Source organism: Oryx dammah, unplaced genomic scaffold (assembly GCF_014754425.2).
Source record: "Oryx dammah isolate SB20612 unplaced genomic scaffold, SCBI_Odam_1.1 HiC_scaffold_18, whole genome shotgun sequence".
Lineage (NCBI taxonomy): Eukaryota > Metazoa > Chordata > Mammalia > Artiodactyla > Bovidae > Oryx > Oryx dammah.
In genome coordinates this window covers 44,626,399-44,653,647 of record NW_024070202.1, presented here as the reverse complement: position 1 = coordinate 44,653,647, position 27,249 = coordinate 44,626,399, and the positions used below count along the sequence as shown (strand labels likewise).

Genomic DNA, 27,249 nt, shown 5'->3' with positions numbered 1-27,249 from the left:
AGATTGGTGTGCTGCAGTCCATGGGGTCACAAAGAGTCAGACATGACTTAATGACCGAACAACAACAATTTGAAAAACTAACTTTTAGAAATAAAAAAATATGATATAGTTATTGAAATAAAATGGATTGCTAATCAGCAGATTAGAACTCAGTGAAGAGAGAAATACAAAGTTGGAAGATAACTGAAGATATGATAGCAGAGTGAAAAAATAAAAAGAAAAATGTAATAGAGTATAACAAGATAGGGGAGGTTTAATATTAGAGTTTTAGATTAGATTTTTTAAAATTCATCTATAGAAGATATACTTAATATGGGAAATTTGAGAATCAAAGCATATATTTTTCTCAACCACATATCAATCCTTCAAAAAATGGACTGTGTATAAAGTTTTAAAGCAAGTTCTCACAACTTTTATAGTACTGGTATCAAGAAACTAGATTCTTTTACTATAGTGCAATTATATTAGGAATCAGTAATAGAAAGCTACATTTTAAAAATATTTATGATTTAAAATGAAAATTCCAGAGCATCATAATCACCTGAAGAGCTGAATAAAACTACACATGCCCAAGCTCTATCCCAGAGCTACTGAATCTGAATATCTAACGATGGAACACCAACTAACCATATTTTTTTAAAAAGCAACATGGGTGCTTTTGATGCACAGCCAGGTTTACAACTAACTACATTAACTCATCAACTTGGCCATTATGTGAAATAATCCTTTCTATTGATATTTATGCTTCCTGGATTATCATATAAATTTATATATACATACATATAAACACAGATTTACGTCAGTATGTGTGTGTGTGTATAAATGTGTGTTTTCAGGCTATTTTTTCTCTTTCAATCATTCATCTGTCTTCTATCTAATCTTGCACAGTATTTTATCTGTAAAAATGGGGAAAATAAAGAGTATATACTCAGGATTGTTGTGAGGATAAAATAAATCAATTCATATAATATATTTAGAATAGTGTCTGGCACTTAATAAACACTCAATAAGTGTTATTTATTATCATTATACTTAATAAATTCTTTACCATCTGAGCTACCAGGGAAGTCTGTGAAATCAGAAGACGACTGCTTCTTGCCAGGAAAGTGATGACAAACCTAGACAGTGTGTTGAAAAGCAGAGACATTACTATGCTGACAAAAGTCCATAGAGTCAAGGCTATGGTCTTCCCAGTGGTCACATATGGTTGGGAGAGCTGGACCATAAAGAAGGCAGAATGCCACAGATTTGATGCCTTTGAACTGTGGTGCTGGGAAGACTCCTGAAAGTCCCTCGAACAGCAAGGAGAGCAAACCAGTCAATCTTAAGGGAGAACAACCCTGAATATTCACTGGAAGGACTGATGCCGAAGCTGAAGCTCCAGTATTGTGGCCATCTGATGTGAACAGATGACTCATTGGAAAAGTCCCTGATGCTGGGAAAGATTGAGGGCAGAAAGAGAAGAGGGCATCGGAGGATGACACGGCTGGACGGCATCACCGATCCAATGAACATGAACTCGGGCACTCTGAGAGATGGTGAGGGACAGGGAAGTCTGGCATGCGGCAGTCCCTGGGACTGTAAAGCATCAGACAGGACTGGGTGACTGAACAACAACAAAATATATTCTAATATCTAACAGACTGAAACTCTCTTCATGAGTCGTCTTCTTTTAAATTACTAGATATTTTTGCCAGTTTATTCTTCCAAATGAATGTTAGAATACTTTTGTCACATTTCAGAAAAAATCCTATTGAGATATTAATTGAAATTATGTTAAATACCCAAATTTTGGAAAGATATATAGTTTTATAATACTTACTTGAGTTTCTCTTTCTTTGTCCAAGAATTATTTACTAAAAATGTATTCAGATATCTAAGTAGTTTATATCTAATTATAATTTTGTTACTAACTTTTAGTTATATAACAATCATGGTACAAAAATGTGATCTCTGTCTTTTGGAATCTTTATTTAGGGGTAAGGCTGACGGGAAGGTTGATGGTTAAGTTGTTTATCATGTTGAATATACTTTAATAGTCCATGGAATTTAAATTACATTAATTATATTAATTTTTATGTCCCACTTTTGTTTGTCAAAAGCCAAGTCTAATATAAAATTATACCTTAATTATATTCTTTTTGAATTCCTAATTATTTTTCCTTCAGTTTGTATTTATGCTATATTATGTTTGCATAATGGAGAAGGCAATGGCACCCCACTCCAGTACTCTTGCCTGGAAAATCTCATGGACAGAGGAGCCTGGTAGGCTGCAGTCCATGGGGTCGCTAAGAGTCAGACACGACTGAGCAACTTCACTTTCACTTTTCACTTTCTTGCATTGGAGAAGGAAATGGCAACCGACTCCAGTGTTCTTGCCTGGAGAATGCCAGGGACAGGGGAGCCTGGTGGGCTGCCGTCTATGGGGTCACACAGAGTTGGACACGACTGAAGTGACTTAGCTATGTTTGCATAAAGGGGCTTCCCTGCTAGTTTAGATGGTTAAGAATCTGTCTGTAATGTAGGAGACCCGGGTTTGATCCGTGGGTCCAGGAGAGCCCCTAAAGAAGGGAATGGCTACCCACTCCAGTATTCTTGCCTGGAGAATTCCATGGACAGAGGAGCCTGGCAGGCTGCAGTCCATGGTTTCTAAAAAGTCAGACATGACTGAGCGACTAACACTATAAGGAAAGGAAGTCACTCAGTTGTGTCCGACTCTTCGTGACCCCATGGACCACAGCCCACCAGGCTCCTCCATCCATGGGATTTTCCAGGCAAGAGTAGTGGAGTGGGGTGCCATTGACTAACACTATATGTTGCATAAAAAGTCATGACTTGCATTTTTCTCTTCATAGTAGTATTTTTAAGAATTATTTGGTTAAAAGGTAATTTTTTAAAAGATTGTAGGATGACTTAGTTTTTTATGATTAGGCTTATGAATATACTTAATATTCAGAAAATTGTAATCCACATTCAAAAGCAACCAAAATTTAGAGTAAGATTTGATTTACAGTGACCATAAACATGATTTTTCCTGTGTGTGTGCTTAGTCACTCAGTCGTGTCCGACTCTTTGTGACCCTATGCACTGTAGCCCACCAGGCTCCTCTGCCCAAGGAATTCTCCAGGCAAGAATACTAGAGTGGGAAGCTGTTCCCTTCTCCAGTTGGACACGACTGAAGTGACTTAGCAGCAGGAGCAGCAGCAATGCTACTTCACAACTTTCTTCTTCTTGTCATTGTATTAAGTGTGTTTCTTGTTGACTATAATTGAGAGAATCATTATAAAGCAGGACTTATGGGAGAGGTGGCACTGACACACAGGTGTCTCTGATTAAGGACAGTGTGGGAAGACTGAGGTCAAGGTCTTCCTACAGCATCAGGTCTTGTCTGCTTCAGAAAGGATCTATACGTAACTTACTGGGTTTCTTCTAGTCCAGCTAAACTGACTTGTGCTTAGTGGAAATTCATCCAAGATTTTCATAGTAGTTTGACTGTAAGTATTTTCTCCCTATCCTAAGTTTTGGTCTTTTTTCTTTTGCAGGAGATTGCAACAGGCACTATTTAACATGATCAGATTTTAACTTCAGGGAAGAAACCTTGCAGGCCATCTGTTTTATTAATAGTCATGCCACCTAATTAAATGAACAAATGAACAGGAATAGCATTTTTATTAATACATCTATTACTATCATTTATATATTTTATATTAAAGTAAAAGCTATATAACCAAATTTGGTTTACAAATACGGGCAAAATACCAGATATAGATATTGCCTTGCCATTCTGGAATGCACTGGATGTAGTAGCTCTTATTTTAATAGTACTGTACATATTTACACATAAAATCACAGATAGAGCTTTCCTTATTCTTTCCTACAGAATTGGTGATATGGGACTAAAGCAATTTCTTGATGGTCCTGCAAGCACAAAGATAAGAGAATTAAACTTAAGTAACTGTATCCACCTGGGTGATGCCTCCATTGCAAAACTATCAGAACGGTACGATAAAACAATAATATTACATATATTATTAGTAGCTGTATATCTGTTGATTATGAGAGATCAGAGATTGACTTTTGAAGCCATTTGGAAAACATCAGGGATGCCTAGAAGCTGGTCCAATATTCAGTTAAAACAAATAAGATATTGGAGTCATAGATTAATATTTTTCTATCTCTGTTTATTACTAATTTCACCTTGGAGAAAGTTTGAGATGGAATCACTCAAAAAGTTATAAATAGCTATATCTGGGTGACTTATCTGTCCTTTTCAAGGACATTGTCTCTAAGGAAACCTTTACTCCAGTGTATCCCAATGGATACTCTAGTGGGTGAATTTATTCTTGATCCTCTTTATTTGTCAAAGTTCTTGTGTACACTACAGGGTGAAGTCTAATTCTTGTAGTAAATGTGTAAGGAAAAGGAGAGATTTAAATTTGTCCTTTTAGTGGTTATTCATCTTGGTATTTATATCAGTTTTCTGCATGCATGCATGCAATATTTTTTTCTTATCAGAAATTGCAATATGAAATGAAATCACAGAAAAAATATTTCACTCAGCTGTGTACTGTCCACTTTTAAGCTTACTATTAACATTATGATGAGAAAAATAAAATCCTTGTTTCAATAGCATTTGCTTTTGCAAAGAAATTGCTATTTGACAGGGTTATGGAAAGTTTAGTTTTTCATGCTACTTTCTTTCAGGTGCTATAATTTAAACTACTTGAATTTACGAAATTGTGAACATCTGACTGACCTAGGAGTTGAATTTATTGCAAACATCTTTTCGTTGGTATCAGTTGATCTCTCTGGAACAGACATCTCTAATGAGGTAAAAAAAAATGACTTCTATTGTTTTCTGTAACACAATCATTTCCATTTTGTAAAAAATGGAGAGAACAACAATTATTTGTTTCTTAAATTATTGGATTATAAAGGGTAAGTTGGAAATTTTTTTCTGGAATAGCGATGGTTGAGGTTTTGTAAATCAATGGTTGTGTTTCTACTTCAAAAATGGCAAAATACAATATTTGCAGGAAAGTCCTGACAGATCAGACTGTTGGATCTGAAATTTGTTTCAACTATGGACATTTGCTCATTGTGAAGATATATTTTAGATGGCTTAAATATATTTTCCTTGTGGATTACACATTCCAAAAGACTACCTTAGTGCTTTTAGATCCAAGTCTTTAGTTCAAAACTGAAATCTAAAAATGGCCTCCTCAATAAAAAATAAAAGTTTTTAAAAAATGAAAACAAGAGGGGAAATAAAAATGGCCTCTTCAAATCTATAAAAGGATATATTTTAAGAAACTAATTTCCTGCAAGCTGCTGTAGCTACTCATTAGAGTTGAAACACAGGTCACACCCATCCTATCATTCCAGCACTGCTCCATTCAAAATGAAGATAAATCCAGAGATTTGTCATGTTTCTGAAAGACTTTAATGGACTGCAGTTAGATAATAAATATGCTGGCTTCTCTTGAAATCAGAGCATTAGGAAAGACAGAAGAATACAGAGGTCAGGATCTCTCCCCCATCTGCTTGCTAAATCCCTAGTCATCCCTCAGTCTCATCAAATAGCACTGTCTCTGAGGCCTTCTCTGAGAAGTCCTACCGTACAGCAAATACAGCAACTTCTCTGTGTACATCTGCAGCCTCAGTGTTTCCTTTACCATGACCTCTTTCTCACCACATTACTGATACCTGTGTTATATGTCCATCTTTCCCCACACATTCAGTAGGCTCTTTTAAATAAAGAACTGTGTCTGTTTATTGGTACAGTTCTTTCTCTTCTTTAAGAGTGAATTTAGATTTGGCCTCCATTCTGCTAGCTGGTCTCCTGTCCTCTTACTTGGAATGTTGTTGTTGGTGGTGGTTTCTAAGTTGTGTCTGACTCTTGCAACTCCATGGACTGTAGCCTGCCAGGCTCCTCTCTCCATGGGATTCTCCAGGCAAGAATACTGGAGTGGGTTGTCATTTCCTTCTCCAGGGGATCTTTGTAACCCAGTAATCGAACCTAGGTCTCTGGCACTGCAGGCAGCTTCTTTACCAACTAAGGAGTGTTGGAGTGTTGTCTAAATGTAGAATAAGATGGGGAGGTTGGGATAGTTACATGTAGTCAACTCATTATGGTGAAATCAAGCCTGGTCTTCTCAATGCTGTCTTTTTTTTTTTTTCTTGTAAGTAGTTTTTTGTTTTTAATAGCTCAAGGACAAAATTACAAACTTTATTAAAATAAATGCAATTTATATTTTCAAGTATAGCAGCTGAGTCAGAGATCATCTGCTGCTGCTGCTGCTAAGTCACGTCAGTCGTGTCCGACTCTGTGTGACCCCATAGACGGGACCCAACAGGCTCCTCTGTCCCTAGGATTCTCCAGGCAAGAACACTAGAGTGGGTTGCCATTTCCTTCTCCAATGCGTGAAAGTGAAGTCGCTCAGTCATGTCCGACTCTTAGCGACCCCATGAACTGCAGCCTACCATGCTCCTCTATCCATGGGATTCTCCAGGCAAGAGTACTGGAGTGGGTTGCCATTGCCTTCTCCTTCAATGCTGTCTTTTGTCCAAGGTGGAATCCCCTGAAGTGTCTGACAGCCCATCTGGTCTTTGGTTTCCTTCCAGGGAAATCCCAGATGTATATTCCCTGTCCCAGCTCCACGGGCCCCTCAAGTTTTAGGGCTCCTTTGTCGTATGTGCCTTGCTCTGGGCCCCTCTGGGTCATCCTGAGGTGTGGGGACTCTGAGGCCTTCTTAGGTCCACAGTCCCAGACAGCCCCTACAGATACTGTCCCACTTTTACCTCTGGGTGTATTTGTTCTCAGACCCATGCCTAACCCTTCTTACTTTTCTACAGAGTGGCTGACTTATGTCAGTTAGATTCCAGCTGGGTTTGGTGCTTGTAAAGTATCTGTGAACAACAGGAGGCTCAGAAGCAGGGAGAGGCCAGGGTTTTTGTCCACCTTTCCCTGCATTATTATTATCAGCTGCATTTCTTTTGTGATCTACTCCCTTCGGTCAGGACTGTTGTGGTTCCAGTTTCCCACATGACCTTGGACTTTGGGCTGTCAGAAACACTATCACTTTCCATTGTCCTTCCAGCATAGGCATGGTACTGGCTTCCTGCTACTGCTAATATCTAGATTTTGTCCTTATTCCATTAGGCTCCTAAGGTGTCTAATACCTATTAGTCAATTTTCTTTCATGATTATACTTCCTCAGTTTCAAACAAGAGTTGTTTTTACTTTCCTCATTAGATTTTAGCTGGTACAATGATGAGCATAGGGAAACTCTGATCCCTTGTTGCTTTTCACAAGCATACAAGGGAAAGATAGAATGAGTTCTCATGTACTCTTATATTCCCAACCTATCAGGAGATAGAGTCCAGGGAGGTCTGGAAGTGGGCCCTGTATCCCAGCATCTCATCCTTTTGCTTCCCTCTGGCTCTCTCTTCCCCTCTTCTTCTTCCAAGCTCCCCTCCTTCCTGCTCTGCTCTCTCCCTTCCCTTCCCCTTTCCCTTCTCTTCTCCTCTCCCCTCTTTTCTTCTTTGCTCCCTGTCTTTTCTCTTGGCATAGATTCTTTATCTAATCTGGGGGTGGAAGACATGTTCCAACTGATTACATGGTTTTTAAAAACGTCATGCTCCAAGTCTTTCAGGGTTTAGAATTTTAAGCTTACAAGTCCAGGATGTTTTTTTACTGTGCTGTTCTGTAAAAACCCTTCCCTGACACATACAAGCAGAAGGCCCAGCTGTTGTCTGAAGGATCACAGGGTAATGAGAAGGATCAAAGCACGTTATAAATTACATCAAAATATAATTCCACCACAGCACTCCTCACAACCTGAAGTATCTGGTGAACATTTGTTGAATTAATGAAAGGAGGTTTAGATGCTCTATCCTAGTTTTTAGCATTTGCAAAAAACTCAGTTTTTATTTTCAAAGATCATATATTAAAATTTTTATCAACTGAGGATAAGTATAAAATTTAGGGGTATAGCCTCAAGTCCCATTCACTGTTTTTATTTTCTTGTAAAAAAAAAATTAAACAATCTGAAAAATACCTGTGGAGAAGAAAGTTAGTTGTTTTCTGCTAGAAGATGGAAAAATTAGTCTTCTGAAGGCTGTTGTTTTCTTCCTCCAAGTCAGTTAAATTCTGACCTAAGCGGCAAATGACTGACAACGCAAGGTACAACAGCTCTGGAAGCTAACCTCAAACAGTCAAATTAAAATGAGTCAGCCCAGATGTCAAACTGGGCAGCTAACACCAGCCTGGACTGTAGGTCTGATGAAGTGCAAATATGACTACAGATTTAACATTTAGGATTTAAACTCTGGAATGTTACAGATATTACAAGAGGTCAAATGTGACCATTTATACCTTTGGGAAAAAATAGATTATGTTTTCTAATAATTATGTTCACTCACGATTCTTTTCAATAGTGAGTTTTCAGTTTGAATCATACTATATATTTAGCTAACAAATATTTATTCTGACTACATTGTGCTCAGTGCCAAGGGTACTGGAATCAGGAAAACATACCCGGCCCCTCCTCCTAGCCCTTATATTCTAGTGGAAGACAGGTGTGGAACAATGGTCATAAAACGAGATGGGTGCGGATAACAAACAGAAGGGAAACTTAACCTAAATCAAAGTCAGAGAAGATCTTCTTTTACAAGAGAAGGAGAAGGGGTATGTGGTAAGTCACAGAAACCGCTTGCACAAAGATAAAGAGGTTGAAAGCATGGTGGCATTAAAGACATCTGCACATTTGGATATAGCTTGATTGTGAGGAGAGTGGTGAGAGATGATGTTTGACAGGTAGGCAGGGGCCAGGTCATGAGGGGCCCAGAAGCCACAGTGGATTTGTTCTCTGCCTTGTTGGCAATAGAAGGACATTCAGTATTGTCAATTAGGCCATAAAATATTAAAACTGAAATTTTGAAAAGATCACTCTATCTGCTGGACAGACATGGGATAATGCACTAGGCTTCTCTAGCGGCCCAGGCAGTAAGGAATCCACCTGTAATGCCAGAGACCGGGGTTCAGTCCCTGGGCCAGGAAGATCCCCTGGAGAAGGAAATGGCAACCCACTCCAGTATTCTTGCTTGGAGAATCCCATGAACAGAGAAGCTTGGCAGGCTACAGTCCAGGGGGTCACAAAGAGTCAGACATGCCTGAGTGACTAAGCATAAAGGGTCAGTGACTGATTATAAAGCAGTAATCCAGGTGAAAAAAATCACTGCAGATGGTGATTGCTGCCATGAAATTAAAAGACGCTTACTCCTTGGAAGGAAAGTTATGACCAACCTAGATAGTATATTGAAAAGCAGAGATATTACTTTGCTAACAAAGGTCCATCTAGTCAAGGCTATGGCTTTTCCAGTGGTCATGTATGGATGTGAGAGTTGGACTGTGAAGAAAGCTGATGAAGACTGCTGAAGAACTGATGCTTTTGAACTGTGGTGTTGGAGAAGACTCTTGAGAGTCCCTTGGACTGCAAGGAGATCCAACCAGTCCATCCTAAAGGAGATCAGTCCTGGGTGTTCTTTGGAAGGACTGATGCTGAAGCTGGAACTCCAATACTTTGGCCACCTCATGCAAAGAGTTGACTCACTGGAAAAGACCCTGATGCTGGGAGGGATTGGGGGCAGGAGGAGAAGGGGACGACAGAGGATGAGATGGCTGGATGGCACCACTGACTCAATGGACGTGAGTGTGAGTGAACTCTGGGAGTTGGTGATGGACAGGGAGGCCTGGTGTGCTGTGATTCATGGGGTTGCAAAGAGTTGGACATGACTGAGTGACTGAACTGAACTGAACTGAATCCAGATGAAAAATTATGAAGGTCTGTATTAGAGCTAGAACCAGGGAGATGGTAGTAAGGCTGGCACAGCAGATTGAGAGACATTTGGAGAAAGAATCAATGAGAACTAGAGACAGAATGAATATGGAGGTAAGGAAGAGAAGGAGAAAATCAAGGATGATGCCAGATTTTTGGCTTGAGTGGCTGTATAAATGGTGGTATCCCTTACTGAGCTGTGTCCTTTCCACAGTGGGAGGAGAAGGATTGCTACAGGTTGGGGAAATAGGCATGTTTAGTTTGAGTCACCTGCAAGACAGCTATATAGAGATGTAGAAGAGCTCTAGAAATAAGCAGGGAAATCAGTGAAATTTACTACTCAAAGGTAGAAGAGCTCTTTAAGGTTGTGTGGGTAAATGGGCTTTTATGTTTGGAAAATCATGGATGCTCATGAGGAAGTTAATCAGCAAAGAAAAAACTATAGATATTTAGAAATCAAGCAATGTATTTAACTAAGAGAACTAATTTAAATGGGGACAGCAAGGAAGAGAACAGTTACTTCAAACTTTATACATTTCTTTTAATAATTTTATTGTCTTCAACCATTCCTTTTTGGAAAAATAGTGAATAATCTACTACATCATCCAAGAATAAAAGTTGTTTAGGAAGTTATCTAATAAACATATTTTACAGAAAGAGGAAGGATATCAATTTTCATCTTCCAATATAAAGAGAATAGTTTGTAAGTGAAGGAAATAGCTTACTAATATGATGATATTTTATGGTATCTTTTAAAATCTTTAATTTTCTATAGCTTTTTCTTAATGTCTCATTCAGTGGGATATTATTCATTACCTATTACCCCAGAGGATTGTTTGAATATAAGGTTGTATTTCCACGTATATGGGAACATGTTTTCTGCTAGTTAGGAGAATTATCATTTACTGAAGACCACAGGATCCCCAGTTAGGGCAGCTAAATCTGTTGCTTAAATTGTCTTAGTCACCACCCATACTTGTTTAAAGGAAAAATGAGTCAGAGTTATGTTCCAGACATATGCTTAGACAGTGGTTTAAGAAGACTCTTTCATTTGCCTGATTTTCAAAATTTTTCACCATCAGCACTAGAAAAATGTTCACCCTAAGTGTCCATTGTGTAGGCCATCTCCTGGCGTCCCCTCATGAGAATGTAATACCCATGAGGCTGAGACTTAATTTTGTTCACTCCTGTTTTCCCAGAATCCTGAGGGTAGTAGATGCTTGATAAATATTCACTGAATGAAGGAACAAATGCTGAGCTCTACAATACCAAATATGAGTAAGATTTGTTCTCTGTAGCCCGATTTGGAAGAGTAAGTGTGACTCATTTAAATATGGTATGGAAGATGGAGTGATAGATGATGCAGAGAAAGGGATCTATTAATTCAGCCAGTCTAACACAAAAGCATGCCTATGCTTGCTTACTCAGGGAACTTTATGCAGCTTAGTACTGCTAGAATATACTGTGAAAAGGAGATGTTACCAATGGAATGTCACGCTATGCCAAGGAGTCTGGACTTGAATCAATGATGAAGTAGCACCTAGAAAGGGAGTCACAGTAATGGTCAGCCTCCCATTTTCAATTATCTGGGTTATTCTATTTGCTTGGGCTCCAAAACCATTGCAGATGGTGACTGCATGAAATTAAAAGACACTTGCTCCTTGGAAGAAAAGCTATGACAAACATAGACAGCATATTAAAAAGCAGAGACATCACTTTGTTGGCAAAGGTCCAGTCAGAGTTGTATAGTTTTTCCAGTAGTCATGTATGGATGTGAGAGCTGTACCATAAAGAAGAATTAATGCTGAAGAATGAATGCTTTTGAACTGTGGTGCTGGAGAAGACTCTTGATAGTCCCTTGGACTGCAAGGAGATCAAACCAATAAATACTAAAGGAAATCAACCCTGAATATTCATTGGAAGGACTGATGCTAAAGCTGAAGCTCTAATACTTTGGCCACCTGATGCAAAGAGCTCTAATACTTTGGCCACCTGATGGAAAAGACCCTGATGCTGGGAAAGATTGAGGGCAGGAGAAGGGATAACAGAGGATAGGATGGTTGGATGGCATTACTTATTCAATGGACATGAGTTTGAGCAAACTCTGGGAGAGAGTGAAGGACAGGGAAGCCTGGCATACTGCAGTCCACGGGGTCACAAAGAGTCGGATACAACTTAGCAACTGAACAACAAATTCTCTGGGGGATAGATTGGAGGGGAAAGTAGTGGGAGTTATTTCAGTAGTTAAAGAGATGAATTTTTTAACTAGATCAGAGAGTAGTGGAAAGAACACTGTCAAGACTACTTAGGAGGTAAAACTGAAAGAATTTGGTGACTGACTAGTTGGGGAAGATACGGGCCTAGAGGTTGAGAGGAAAAGAATGATTCCAAATCTGACTTTGGGTGGATGGAGGTCCTATCTCAAAGAAAGTTAAGTAATGCAGGAAAAGTAACAGGTTTTCAGAGAAAGGCTCAGAATAAACAGAAATAGCTCCAGAAAGAATGAAGAGGCTGAGCCAGAGAGAAAATAATGCCCAGTTGTGGATGTGACTGGTGATGGAAGTAAAGCCTGATGCTGTAAAGAACAATATTGCATACAAACCTGGAATGTTAGGTCCATGTATCAAGGTAAATTGGAAGTGGTCAAACAGGAGATGGCAAGAGCAAACATTGACATTTTAGGAATCAGTGAACTAAAATGGACTGGAATGGGCGAATTTAATTCAGATGACCATTATATCTACTACAATGGGAAAGAATCCCTTAGAAGAAATGGAATAGCCCTCATAGTCAACAAGAGTCTGAAATGCAGTACTTGGGTGCAATCTCAAAAACAACAGAATGATCTCTGTTTGTTTCCAAGGCAAACCATACAACATTATAGTAATCCAAGTCTATGCCCCAACCAGTATTGCTGAAGAAGCTGAAGTTGAACAGTTCTATGATGACCTACAAGACCTTCTAGAACTAACACCAAAAGAAACATGTCCTTTTCATCATAGAGGACTGGAATGCAAAAATAGGAAGTCAAGAGATACCTGGGGTAACAGGCAAGTTTGACCTTGGTGAACAAAATGAAGCAAGGCAAAGGCTAACAGAGTTTTGCCAAGAGAACACACTGGTCATACCAAACACCCTCTTCCAACAACACAAGAGACGACTTTACACATAGACATTATCGATGGTCAATACCGAAATCAGATTGATTATATTCTTTGCAGCCAAAGAAGGAGAAGCTCAACACAGTCAGCAAAAACAAGACCAGGAGCTGACTGTGGCTCAGATCATGAACTCTTTCTTGCCAAATTCAGACTTAAATTGAAGAAAGTAGGGAAAACCATTAGACCATTCACTTCAGTTCAGTCGCTCAGTTGTGTCCGACTCTTTGCAACCCCATGAATTGCAGCATGCCAGGCCTCCCTGTCCATCCCAACTCCCAGAGTTCACTCAGACTCACGTCCATCGAGTCAGTGATGCCATCCAGCCATCTCATCCTCTGTCGTCCCCTTCTCCTCCTGCCCCCAATCCCTCCTAGCATCAGAGTCTTTTCCAATTCAGGTATGACCTAAATCAAATCACTTATGATTATACAGTGGAAGTGAGAAATAGATTTAAGGGACTAGATCTAATAGAGTGCCTGATGAACTATGGATGAAGGTTCATAACATTGTACAGAGGTGGTGATCAAAACTATCCCCCAAAAAAAGAAATGCAAAAAGGCAAAATGGTTGTCTAAGGAGGCTTTACAAACAGCTATGAAAAGAAGAGAAGAAAAGGCAAAGGAGAAAAGGAAAGATATAAGCATCTGAATGCAGAGTTCCAAAGAATAGCAAGGAGAGATAAGAAAGCCTTCCTAAGTGAACAATGCAATGAAGTAGAGGAAAACAACAGAATGGGAAACATTAGAGATCTCTTCAAGAAAATTAGAGATACCAAGGGAACATTTCATGCAAAGATGAGCACAATAAAGGATAGAAACAATGAAGGCACAATAAAGGATAGGTATGGACCTAACAGAAGAAGAAGATATTAAGAAGAGGCGACAATAATACACAGAAAAACTATACAAAAAAGATTTTAAAAACCCAGATAATCATGATGGTGTGATCACTCACCTAAAGCCAGACATCCTGGAGTGCAAAGTCAAATGGGTCTCAGGAAGCATCACTATGAACAAAGCTAGTGGAGGTGATGGAATTCCATCTGAACTATTTCAAACCCTAAAAGATGATGGTGTGAAAGTGCTGCACTCAGTATGCCAGCAAATTCAGAAAACTCAGCAGTGACCACAGGACTGGCAAAGGTCAGTTTTAATTCCAATCCCAAAGAAAGGCAGTGCCAAAGAATGTTCAAATGACCACACAATTGCACTCATCTCACATGCTAGCAAAGTAATGCTCAAAAGTCCCCAAGCTAGGCTTCAATAGTAAGTGAACCATGAACTTCCAGAGGTTAAAGCTGGATTTAGAAAAGACAGAGGAATCAAAGATCAAATTGCCAACATCTGTTGGATCATAAAAAAAGGCAAGAGAATTCCAAAAAAACATCTACTTCTTCTTCATTGACTATGCTAAAGCCTTTGACTGTGTGGATCACAACAAAGTGTGGAAAATTCTTCAAGAGATGGGAATACCAGACTACCTCCTGAGAAATCCATAAAGAGATCAAGAAGCAACAGTTAGGACTGGACATGGAACAATGGACTGGTTCCAAACTGGAAAGGAATCTGTCAGGCTGTATATTGTCACCTTGCTTATTTAACTTGTATGCAGAGTACATGAGGCAAAATGCCAGGCTGGATTAAGCACAAACTGGAAGAAATATCAGATTGCCGGAAGAAATATCAACAACCTCAGATATGCAGATGTCACCACTCTGCAGAAAGTGAAAAGGAAATAAAGAGCCTCTTGATGAAGGTGAAAGAGGAGAGTGAAAAAGCAGGCTTAAACCTCACCATTCAAAAAATGAAGATCATGGTATCTGGTCCCATCACTTCATGGCAAATAGATGGGGAAACAATGGAAACAGTGACAGGCTTTATTTTCTTTGGCTCCAAAATCACTGCAGATGATGATTGCAGCCATGAAATTAAAAGATACTCCTTGGAAGAAAAGCTATGACCAACCTAGACAGCATATTAAAAAGCAGAGACATTTCTTTGCTGACAAAGGTCCATCTAGTCAAAGCTATGGTTTTTCTAGTAGTCATGTATGCATGTGAGAGTTGGACTATAAAGAAAGCTGAGTTCCGAAGAACTGATGCTTCTGAACTGTGGTGTTGGAGAAGACTCTTGAGAGTCCCTTGGACTGCAAGGAGATCAAACCAATCAATCCTAAAGGAAACCAGTCCTGAATATTCATTGGAAGGGCTGATGCTAAAGCCGAAGCTCCATAATTCAGCTGCCTGATGAGAAGAGCTGACTCTTTGGAAAAGACCCTGATGCTGGAAAAGACTGAAGGCAGGATGAGAAGGGGACAACAGAAGATGAGATGGATGGATGGCATCACCGATGGGCATGAGTTTGAGCAAGCTCTGGGAACTGATGATAGAGAAGTTTGCAGTGCTGCAGTCCATGGGGAAGCAAAGAGTCAGACATGACTGTGTGACTGAACTGAACTGAACTGTATTAAATATTGGCATGTTTTCCATATTAATTTTACCTGTATATATTATAAGATCACTTCAGATCTAGAAAAAAATATCTCTAAGACTAAGTAATATGTAAGAATAGAAAGAAGCCAGTGTGAGATCTTTAACAATAATTAGTGTAGTCTAAACATCTCTCAATTCTGTCCCCCTGCCTCCTCTCCATCCCTGATGTCACTGCCATAGTTCAAGCATCATTCTTCTTACTAACCTCTTTGCCTTAAGCATCACTGTCCTCAATCCATTCTTCACTCTACTGCAGTGTGATCTTCCAGCATGCAAATCTGAGTCTTTCACTTCTTTGCTCATATATCATCAGGAGATCTACATTGCTTTCAGTAAAAAATCTAAACAATCTAGTTTGGGGGACCAAGACTTCCTAAGGTGGTTCCTGCCCACCTATGCAGCCTCACTTCCAGATAACTTCCACCTTCATTTTTAGCTCCAGAGATACAGAACTGATTCTCCTCCAGCTCCTCACATATGTCTTACTCTTCTTTTCATCTCACTTCTGTGAGTAATTCTCTCTGTCTGAAACACCCTTTCTTCTTGTCTGCCTATAAACTTCTTGCTCATCCCTCAAGTTTCAGCTGTGTGAAGCTGCCCTGGAATTCCTGGGCAATTCCCGAGCAAAGCTTAGGATCTCCCTTGTGTTTCCACTGTACTTTATAATGTCTCTGATAAAGCAATCAGCTCAACATATTTTTGAGTCACTCAATGTATTTTAATATTTTTTTCCATGCCTGCCTCCTTACAACATTGTAAGACTCTTCAGGGCAGAAGCTGGATTGTCCCATCTTTGGGATGCCCAGCATAACACTTAATACATAAAAGGTGTGTAAAATATTTGACCAGTGAGTAGTGAGTAAGGGAATGAATCGATCTGGTACCATTTTCTTCCTCTAAACCAAACACAAGATTTTTCAAAATGCCACATCTTCTCAGCTATGATCTGAGCTGGAGTGGGAATGCTTACCGCTGCACGTCTTAACCGGATGATACGCTTTCAAGAGACCACCCATCTGCATGGAACACAAACACAAATAAAGGCTGAGGGTTAGTGCACCCCAGCTGCTAAAGCGGGAAGTGCAGGAAATCACTTGAGATTTAAGAAACAGAAAGAAGGGGAGTTAAAAGAAAGCAGAATAACTCAGAGATAATTGGATTTGCCTTGAATTACAAAACAACAACAACAACAAAAACACACACACATAAGAAGTTTGCCCTATTGAACTTTTTCCTATGGAGCTGGACCTTTCTTTAGTCCATTCTAGGCCCCTCTTCACAGCCAGTGGCCTTATATGAATCTGCTGGTCCCATCACTAGCAATAGTGGTTTTCTTCATAGAGCTTCCAGTCAATTTTCTCCTGTTTCCAGAAAAATGCCTACTAAAATCATCACAAAAAAGAAGTGACCAACGTGAGCTTGTCACTTCCCTCCAGGAGAATCTTTGGTTGATATAACTTTCCTCTCAACCTCCACCAGGTAGGAGGCATGTAGACACAAGGTGACTTACTCTATTTCCAGGAAACAGAGATGCTTATTTTCTTTCCTTCACAAACATATAGAGGACCTATTTCTGTGTATTGACCAAAGCCTGCTTTCCTTTAGACTTGTAGGTTGGTAAATGAGGTTGGAAAGGTTGGCATATTTTAAAAAGTATGGTTACAAAATCCATACTAATAATCAAGTAAATAGAAATAAAAATAATTTAAAAGAAAAGGCAAATTATTTTTACAAAATTGTAATTGCTAACCAGAGTGTAAAAGATCACTTTTGAGGTTAAAGATATATTTTCATGGACATAGTACAAGACAGTGTTATCAGTGATTTTAGAAAGAGGATATGTTAATCGAGATAAAACGTATTTTCAGATAAAAGTTTTGTTCTTCATTCCTAAAAGAATGTGTAAGCAATACTGAATACAGTGACTGCTTCAGAAAGAAACATATTAAATGTAAACAATGATTCACACAATTACAAAACTGTGAGTCGCTCAGTTGTGTCCAACTCTGCAACCCCATAGACTGTAGCCTGCCAGGCTCCTCTGTTGATGGGATTTTCCAGGCAAGAACATTGGAGTGGGTTGCCATTCCCTTCTCCAGGGGATCTTTCCAACCCAGGGATTGAATCCAGGTCTCCTCATTGCAGGCATATTTTTTAACATTTGAGCCACCAGAGAAGCTGCACAATTATAAAGGGAAATAGATTCCACTCAAGAATTATGACAGTATACTAGCAAGATAAGAGAAAATTGGGTTCATAAAAACAGATAATTTTATAAATAGACTACTCATTCATTCACAAATACTTATTCTCTGTCAGCTGTGTGTCAAAGGCTATGAAAGCGTCTAGGAGTACTAAACTTATAGACACACTCCTGGTCTCAAGGTACAGCCTAGTGACAAAAGAATACCACCAAGAGTAACAGTACTACATGGCTAAAAATTAGTAAGAGCAGGAATTCAGAGTGTGGCTTTACATCCTCACTGTTGTCACTACACTATGAGAGCTCAGGCAAGTTACTTAACCTCTCTGTGCCTCCATTACCTTCTTTTTAATGCAGCAGTTATAGTATTACTTTCCTCACAGTGTTGTGAAGACTTGTAAACTGCTTAACCTAAGTATATGCTGCTGCTGCTGCTAAGTCGCTTCAGTGGTGTCTGACTCTGTGCAACCCCCATAGACGGCAGCCCACCAGGCTCCCCCATCCCTGGGATTCTCCAGGCAAGAACACTGGAGTGGGTTGCCATTTTCTTCTCCAGGGATCTTCTTGACCCAGGGATCGAACCCAGGTCTCCTGCACTGCAGGTAGACTCTTATCGTCTGAGCCATCTAGGAAGCCCCAGGACTATCCAGTCCAAGAAAGGACTGCTGCTGCTGCTGCTGCTAAGTCGCTTCAGTTGTGTCCGACTCTGTGCGACCCCATAGACGGGAGCCCACCAGGCTCCCCTGTCCCTGGGATTCTCCAGGCAAGAACACTGAAGTGGGTTGCCATTGCCTTCTCCAATGCATGAAAGTGAAAAGTGAAAGTGAAGTCACTCAGTCGTGTCTGACTCTTAGCGACCCCATGGACTGCAGCCTACCAGGCTCCCCTGTCCATGGGATTTTCCAGGCAAGAGTACTGCAGTGGAGTGCCATTGCCTTCTCCAATGTAAGTATATGGCACATTGTAAACTAGCAATAATTTATCAGACCTATGACATAATGAGGTAGATTTGCTATTATGGAGTTATGTGCACCGCACTGCATCTTGGCAGCAAGAATGAGTTGGAAGGTGAGTGGTTCTGTCTCTATTGTCTCTGTGGTGGAGTCAGGAGATGGTCTTCAGCTTTTGAGGTGCAGCTAAGAGCTTTGGTAGGTGTTTGTAAGTTGAAGAAAAGAAGAGCATTCTAGTGAAGAAAGAAGCAGGGAGGAAGGCATGGAGACGAGAGAGGGTTATGAGTTGGGGATCCACAAGTGCCTTTGTATTGTCAGAGCATGGCCTGAGATAGAGGATGTGGCAGGAGATGAGGCTGGAGAAGGAGGTGGAGGATAGAATGAATATGGCCTTGGGTGCCTTGCAAAGCGATTCAGCCTATGTGCTATATACAAAGGGAGCCAATGCAAAACTCAGAGTAGGACTCAAAAGGATTTGTGTACAGGGACATAACAGTGAGGAAGATCTATTTAAGAAGGATGAGCTTTTGCGATGACGGCTTAAATAATGAGGTTCTGACCATGGTGGCAGAAGAGGCATGTATGAGATATTTAGAGGTAGTGTAGGTAACTGGATATGCGGAGCAGTGGGTCAAGGAGTAAACACAGATAAAAACCCAGGTTTTTATTTGATCAGTTGTGGACATAGCAGTACCATTACCAGGAAAGGAAACAAGAGAAGGATTAGGACCAGACGCAAGATGCTGAATTCTATTTCAACATATTTCAATCCAGTACCAGGACACTTCTCTCCAGACTAAGAGCTCTTTTTGTCTTGGTTGACAGAAGACAGAGACCCATTTGACTTCAGAATCTTCACTTTTGTCTGTTTTGTTTCTCAGTACATCTGACAAGTAATCATAGGCATTAGGTATATTACAATATAAGCAGAAAATTTACACAAAAGATTTTCAACAATACCTTCTAACTCTATCCCCTCTATCACAATAACTTATATCCCATTTTATCCTCAAAAAAAAAGCAACAAGAAAGGAGGCTTCCTATGTTTTCTGTTAGGGACCTTCTGTTCTTTATAGATTTATCATGATCTACACCTCCAATGGTAGATCTACACCTTCAATGGACTTCCCTGGTGGCTTAGACGGTAAAGTGTCTGCCTACAACGCAGGAGACCCGGTTTTGGGTCTCGATCACTGCTCGATCCCTGGGTTGGAAAGATCCCCTGGAGAAGGAAATGGCAACCCACTCCAGTACTGTTGCCTGGAAAATCCCATGGACAGAGGAGCCTGGTAAGCTAGAGTCCATGGGGTTGCAAAGAGTTGGACATGATTGAGCAACTTCACTTTTCACACCTCCAATATTTACATCAAAATTGTCAGTCATCCTAGACTCGTGTGTACCACATTCCATCTTATTTCTTAGGATGTGTTTTCCAACATCCTGTAATCAGATACTAAATATCTTAAGTTGTATGGATTAAATTTATAGATTTCCCAGGTAGAGAAATCTAGGCGCTATAGAGAGAGTCATACATACATGGAAAACAAACTAAGGTTACCAAAAGGGATAGCGGGGCAGAGGGGTGATACACTAGGAGTTTGGGATTAACATATACACACTACTATATATAAAATAGGTAAACAACAAGACCTACTCTATAACACAGGGAACTAAACTCAATATCTTAAAAACCTATTATGGAATGAATCTGAAAAAGGCTATATATTCACATTGCTGTACATTTGAAACTAACACAATATTATAAATTAACTATATTCAATTAAGAAAAAAAGATTAAAACAAAGAGAGAGTCATAAAAGCTGTAAAATGCAGAGAAAGGAACAATGTACTTAAGTTGAAGAAAAGTCTACCACGAGTTATTCAACTTTAACCAGACTTCTTGCTTAAACCAGAAGAAACAGTAGGAAGAACTCATTAAACACTGCAGTTTCCAGTTTGAATACTAGTCCTTTGAAAGTAACAGTGCTAAGTTTCAGGTGCTTATGGCACGTTCAGGTGTCTAATTTAAAAATTCTGGAGCTCAGAAGAGAGATCTGGGCTAGCTGTAGAGAAGGCTGAGGTGCCTGAAGTTATGGAGAGACAGAAGAAGAGAAGTCAACTTCAAAGCTCCAGGGAACTCGGATACTTACTGGGTGGATTTGGAAGATAAACCCACAAAGAAAGCTGAAAATGATCATCCAGAGCAGTAGATAAGGAAAGAGTTCGGAGTGATGTCATGGGAACTAAGGGAAGTGATGTTTTAGAAAGCAAGGCTGAACTTCACAGATGGACCAAGTAACATGAAGACAGAGAAGGATATATTAATTTCTGTTAAACAAAATTGTTCATATACATAGATACTTGTATATGTTAACATACAAAGCTTAATATTTTGCTTGAATATTGGTGTTTTTGTGCTGTTACAGTTTATTTGGAACAGACAGTAAACTCCCCAGCACTGTTGTGGGTCTCGTAAAGGAAATATGCATGGTGTTAATACTTTATATAATTCTTTGTTGATATGTATAAGAATTTAATAATGCACCCATGTATTTTTTTTACCCCAAGTTATTCTAAATTACTTTTCATATTGAGACATTTTATTTACTGATTCACTCATTCTTTTTTCCTCCTTCTTTTGGTACTTAATTATCTAGTCCCTACTATATTTAAGGCAGTAATTCTAGGTTTCAGTGTAGAAACAGGAATAAGACCAGAAACCTGCCCCAAAGTTTTTACTAACCTTTCTTCCCTTCTTTGAACATGATATTTTCTTGTTGTTTTGGTCAGTTGATTTCCCAATAAGTTGTAGTAATTTTTATGTTTATCAACTAAAAAAAAATGGCATCACTGACTCAATGGACGTGAGTCTGAGTGAACTCCAGGAGTTGGTGATGGACAGGGCGGCCTGGCGTGCTGCGGTTCACGGGGTCACAGAGTCGGACACGACTGGGCAGCTGAACTGACTGAACTGAACTGAAAAAATAAGTAGGCTGGCCTTACTTATACTCATTCATTAATATTGGCTGTTTTAATTTCAACAAAAAATAGATATACATTATAACTTTATTGCTATTTGATTTTGCATTTAAAAAATTCTAGCAATATAATTTCCCCCTATATTTATCATTGTGATTGTATTTTTTCTTATGTGAATTTTATGTTTATATTCTTTAGTCATTTATATGTTGGGGGTCTCAATATTTCTGCCAACTTGTATGAACTCCTTGTAATAATGTAGTTATTAATCACTTGTCATATTTTCATATTTTTACCATACCTTTATAAAGGCTTATCTCATAACTATGGAAGAGAGGCTCGTATTAGTGTTTTAATCTTGAAAGTCTACAAACTATACTACAAGAATATTCAAGAAAAAATGAATTAAAAGTTGGACAAACTATGCAATCTTATGTAATTTTATATAATTTTTTTCTAGAGACTTTCTTTAATCAAAGCAGAAAAGATTATAAAATTTATCTATGCTTACTTACTGTTCTGGTGTGCCTTATTAAACTGTTGACAGTTCCCAAACTGAAACATACAATAAACAAAGGTGGTTTGTGGCATTGTGGCTATCAGATAAATTACATTATATTTTATTCTAATGTTAGTATTCTATAATACCTAGACTTTTTCTGAAAGCACTGTCTCTCAGAAAAAAAAGCCACATCCAAGTTGTAAAGACTAAATCTTTCAGATTGTGAAACTGATTAACAAGGTTTCATACAGTTCAATTTCATATATAAAACTTGGTTCTTTTTAAATTATAATCTAATGTTTATAGTCTTATAACGGGGCAAAATAGTGATGTTTTTTATTTTCTTCAGTGTGTCATCTTTTGCCAACAAACAACATAATTACATTAAGCAAAAGAGTAACTCCATTTTGTAAACACACTTAACAGGAATGTGGGAAAATTAAAACACTGTTTGTCTGTTAAAATAAATATTATCAAAAAGATAAGAAATAACAAGTGTTGGTGAAAATGCAGAGAAAATGGGCCATTTGTGCACCTTTGATGGGAATGTAAATTGGAGTAGCCACTATGGAAAACAGTATGGAGGATCCTTAAAAAATTAAAAAAAGAACTATCATATGACCTAGCAATTCTACTTCTGGGCATTTATCCAAAGGAAATGAAAACAGTGATTTAGAAAGATACATGTACCCCCTGTTCATTGCAGCAGTATTTACGATAGCCACAATGTGGGAGCAACCTAAGTGTCCTCTGATGGGTGACTGGATACAGAAAATGTGGTCTGTGTGTGTTTGTGTGTGTGTGTGTGTGTATTTAGCCATAAAAAAGAAGGAAATCTTGCCATTTGTGACAATATGGATGGATCTTTAGGGTATGATGCCAACTGAAATGTCAGACAGAGATAGATAAATTACCACATGATCTCAATTATATGTGGAGTCTTAAAAAACATCATAGATGCAGAAAACAGACTGGTAATTGGCAGAGGTGGGGTTAAGGTTGTGGGCAAAATGGGTGAAGGGGGACAAAAGGTATAAGCTTTTAGTTATAAAATAAATAAGTCATGGGATATAATGTACAGCATGGTGATTACAGTTAATAATAATGCATTGTATATCTGAAAATTGCTAACAGAGGAGATCTTAGAAGTTCTCACGACAAGAAAAAAACTGGAACTATATATGGTGACAGATTTTAAAGAGACTTATTGTGATGATCAATTCACAATATATACAAATATTGAATCACTCTGTTGTATACCTGAAACTAATATAATGTTTTATGTTAATTATATCTCAATAAAAAAGGTTGTTAATAAGTGACACAAAAAATTAAGTAGGACAGTTAATTGTTATGTCTAAAATAATCTTTTATTCAAAGTACTTCCCAAATTATTTGACAGGGAGTAAGAGAAAGAATAATGGAAAAAAAGGTTTAAATGAATACCAGATTCTACATTCAGAAGGAAAGACAGAATCAGAAAACTCAATATTTTTGCAGCTCTCAACAAAATGACTGATTTAGGCAAGGATCATCAACTAATGCTCAAATCATTGACTGAAAGGATGTTGAGAAACAGGGAACTCACATGGTCTCAAAGGATCACATCATGGATTATTTATTAAATAAGTAGGAAAAATACAGTTCTAATGAAACAGCACCTAGGTAGTAGTTTTGCAGAAAATGTTTACCTAGAATCCAATCATAAGGAACAATCAGAAAAATCCAGAATGTAAGATATTTTATTTAATGGCTGGCCTGGGATTCTTGAAAGGTAAAATTTAAAGAAAAAAAAAAGAAAGGCTAAAGAGACATGACAACCAAATGCAAAGCATGAACTCTGGGGATTGGATAAAAAGAAAATCTGAATACTGACTCTATATTATATAGTATGGTACTACAGTTAATCTTAGGTATCATATTACATATACATAAGACTATATAGCTACATAGGGAAGTGTCCTAGGAAGATGCATATAGAATATTTAGAGGCAAAGCATCATGATATCAGAGACTTATTTTCAAATGGCTCACGCTACACATATGAATTAAAAAAAAAATATATATATATATATATATGTTCCCTGGTAACTCAGTGGTAACGAATCTGCTCATTAACGCAGGAGGTGCAAGATATATGAGTTTGATCCCTGGGTCAGGAAGATCTCCTGGAGAAGGAAACGGCAGCCCACTCCAGTATTATTGCCTGGAAAACCCCATGGACAGAGGAGCCCGGCAGGCTACAGTCCATGGGGTCACAAAGAGTCGGACAGGATCTAATGACTGAACAACAACAGCAACATATACACATATAAAACTATATTCTTACATAAATATAAAGGATATGTAAGTGTTCATTATACCATTTTTTGAACTTGTCTATAGATTTGAATGTTTTCAAAATAAAGAGTTGGGGGAGGTATGTTTTCTGTTTACGCCAGTGATATTCTAAGGCTGGAGTAGCATGACTCAGTCATATAGTAAGTGCACACAAACACACATACTACTTCAACATTTGGTAACTAGTTCATTGCTGATGTGTATCTATATCAGCTAAACAATCCAGATGTAAAACCAGGGAAAAAAAGAATAGCTTTCAAAGGCTTTGTCTGCTCCCAACTATCTGGTGTACACACATGTCTTCCTGGCAGTGTGCAGTATTCCCTCCCACTGCTCCCAGTGACCCCAGACTGAACTACTTCCCAAACAACTCACACTTTCCAAATAAAGCCTTTTTTCATGCTGCTTTCTCAGTCTGAAACACTGTTCCTATTACTTTACTTGTCAAAATCTTACCCAGTCTTTAAGGCTTAATTCAAATTCTTCTTCCTCCATGAAAGTTTCTTCTAGACTCACACCTCTTCCTTCCAACTAAAATAAATCACTCCCTGCTCTGTAGCCCCTATACCTCTTTTGAAACATGTCCTCATTCCTTTTTGCATTATTGTCATTTATTCCCTGTAAGAGGGAAAGTTTTGTTTAATAGTGTTGCATAGGATAACGTCTATATTCCAGAATAATCCTCAAGGCCCTCATGGCGTGGTGCCTGCTTCCTTTCAAATCTTAAGTCTTGACACTCCATTCTATAGACATGATACCAGAGCTATGCATGTTTAGTCATGCAGTCATGTCTGGCTCTTTGAAACCCCATGGACTGTAGCCCTCCAGGCTTCTCTGTCTATGGGGTTTCCCAGGCAAGAATACTGGAGTTGAGGGATGGGCAGAGAGGTGGGAAGGCAGTTTGGGGGAGGAGGAGGCATATGAAGACTTATGGCTGATTCATGTTGATGTATGGCAGAAACCATCAAAATTTTATAGAATAATTATCCTCCAATTAAAATTAAAAATAATACAGCAATGGGTTGCCATTTCCTACTCCAGGGGATCTTCCTGACCCAGGGATCAAACCCTCATCTCCTGCATTGGCAGGTAGATTCTTTACCACTGAGCCACCTGAGAAGCTATCAGAGCTATTATATAAGTCAATTTTCCACCAGGGACCCTGATCCCTCAATTCCGTGGCCTGTTGAGGAGAAAAGTGCTCCCCAGGATACCTATGAATTCCTAAGGCCTTGTATTCTCATATAACCTGCAATGCTAGTGACTTCTCCAGGCTACCACATATTTGCTTTCCTCTGCATTTTAACTCATTACAAAATTTAGTCCCTTCTAAGTTTTGGCAAAATAAAACAGAACCTTTCCTGCAAAGCATTCTTGAGTTTGGCTTACTTTTGAAGATGAAGGAGGATTTAGATTTTCATTATACTACAAATTCCCTGGAAATTTAAGTATCCACTTCCTTCTTATTTTTGTCTTATCGTCCCACTTTCCTCTTTCCATCCCTCCCAGAAGTAAAAGTTTGGCACAGCCAACTCCCAGGACTCCTCCCTCAAACAATTAACAAGGGATTAAACAAAACAAAAACAAAACCTTGTAGTTTCTTCCTAAGAGAAATTGTTTGACCAGCTTTTCATATAATTTTTAAAAAATCCATGTAAATCTAATCATGCCATACTATACAGCTTCATACATACACCATACTATTTCATACTTTAATGCTTTTGTGTATTCTGCTCCTTCAGCCTGGAATGTTCTTCCCTCTGTAGTTTACTTGGCAAATTATACTTCCCCACTCATGACTCTCCCCCATAACTCTCCCCCAATCTTCTCTAATCCAAAATAGTGGCTTCATCTTTCCTCTTTGGTTTAATCACTGTGCACAATATTTACCTTCACAGGATTGTAGCAACCTATTTTAAGTATGTCTTCAATGCCAGACTATGGACTCCTTGAGGGCAGACATTGTACCTCACTGACTTTTATACTCCCAGCTTCTATCCCAGAGCCTGATCAATATCATACATGCTAATTAAATATTTATCAAATGAATAATAAATTAAGAATGAATGAATTTTCTCTAGACCTGAGATTCAAGACTTCTAAGGTATAAAGAAAGACTGTAAAATGTTGGAACCATCATTTGCTTCAGAGAACACCTTCTAATTTGGAGCATTTATAAATTTCAGTGCCAAGGCTTATTATCTGTCCATAGTCTGTTAAATGTCATACTTAGCAAGTATACTTCATTATAGTTCATTTAAAAAATTTCTAACATGGCCTACATAGAAGCAATAAAAAGTGAAAACTTCAGAGAAACTATTTAGAGATAGTTTCATAAAACTCATTCCACATAGAATAATAAAACATGTTTAGCTTTCATGCACTGGAGAAGGAAATGGCAACCCACTCCAGTGTTCCTGCCTGGAGAATCCCAGGGACGGAGGAGCCTGGTGGGCTGCCGTCAATGGGGTCACACAGAGTCGGACACGACTGACGAGACTCAGCAGCAGCAGCAGCTCTTACCAAGCATAGCGCAAAGGGAAAACTGCATCGCTTACTTGATATTTTTGTTCAAACAATTTAGTTTCTGTTGGGAGAGTATCTAAATTCCAATTCTTTTAACATGAATAAAACAGCATCCACATCTGGAACCCAGACCACATGTGATGGCTTCACAGAGTTTGCCCATTCTTTGTTTTGAAACAATGAGACAGAAAATATAATGTGTTCCTAGGAAAGGAATCCACATTTGCAATGAAATGAAAAGAATAAATGGGGTCATTT

At 38.7% G+C, this 27,249-nt stretch overlaps 1 protein-coding gene across 1 annotated transcript in view; it reads left to right on the top strand.

The window, feature by feature from the left end:
* Positions 1-27,249, top strand: part of FBXL13 (F-box and leucine rich repeat protein 13) — a 201,303-nt gene that overhangs the window by 137,072 nt on the left and 36,982 nt on the right. The window contains exons 15-16 of the mRNA XM_040260768.1: positions 3,881-4,000; positions 4,705-4,831. Coding sequence (XP_040116702.1) covers positions 3,881-4,000; positions 4,705-4,831 — 247 coding nt within the window. The remainder of the gene's footprint in view (positions 1-3,880; positions 4,001-4,704; positions 4,832-27,249) is intronic.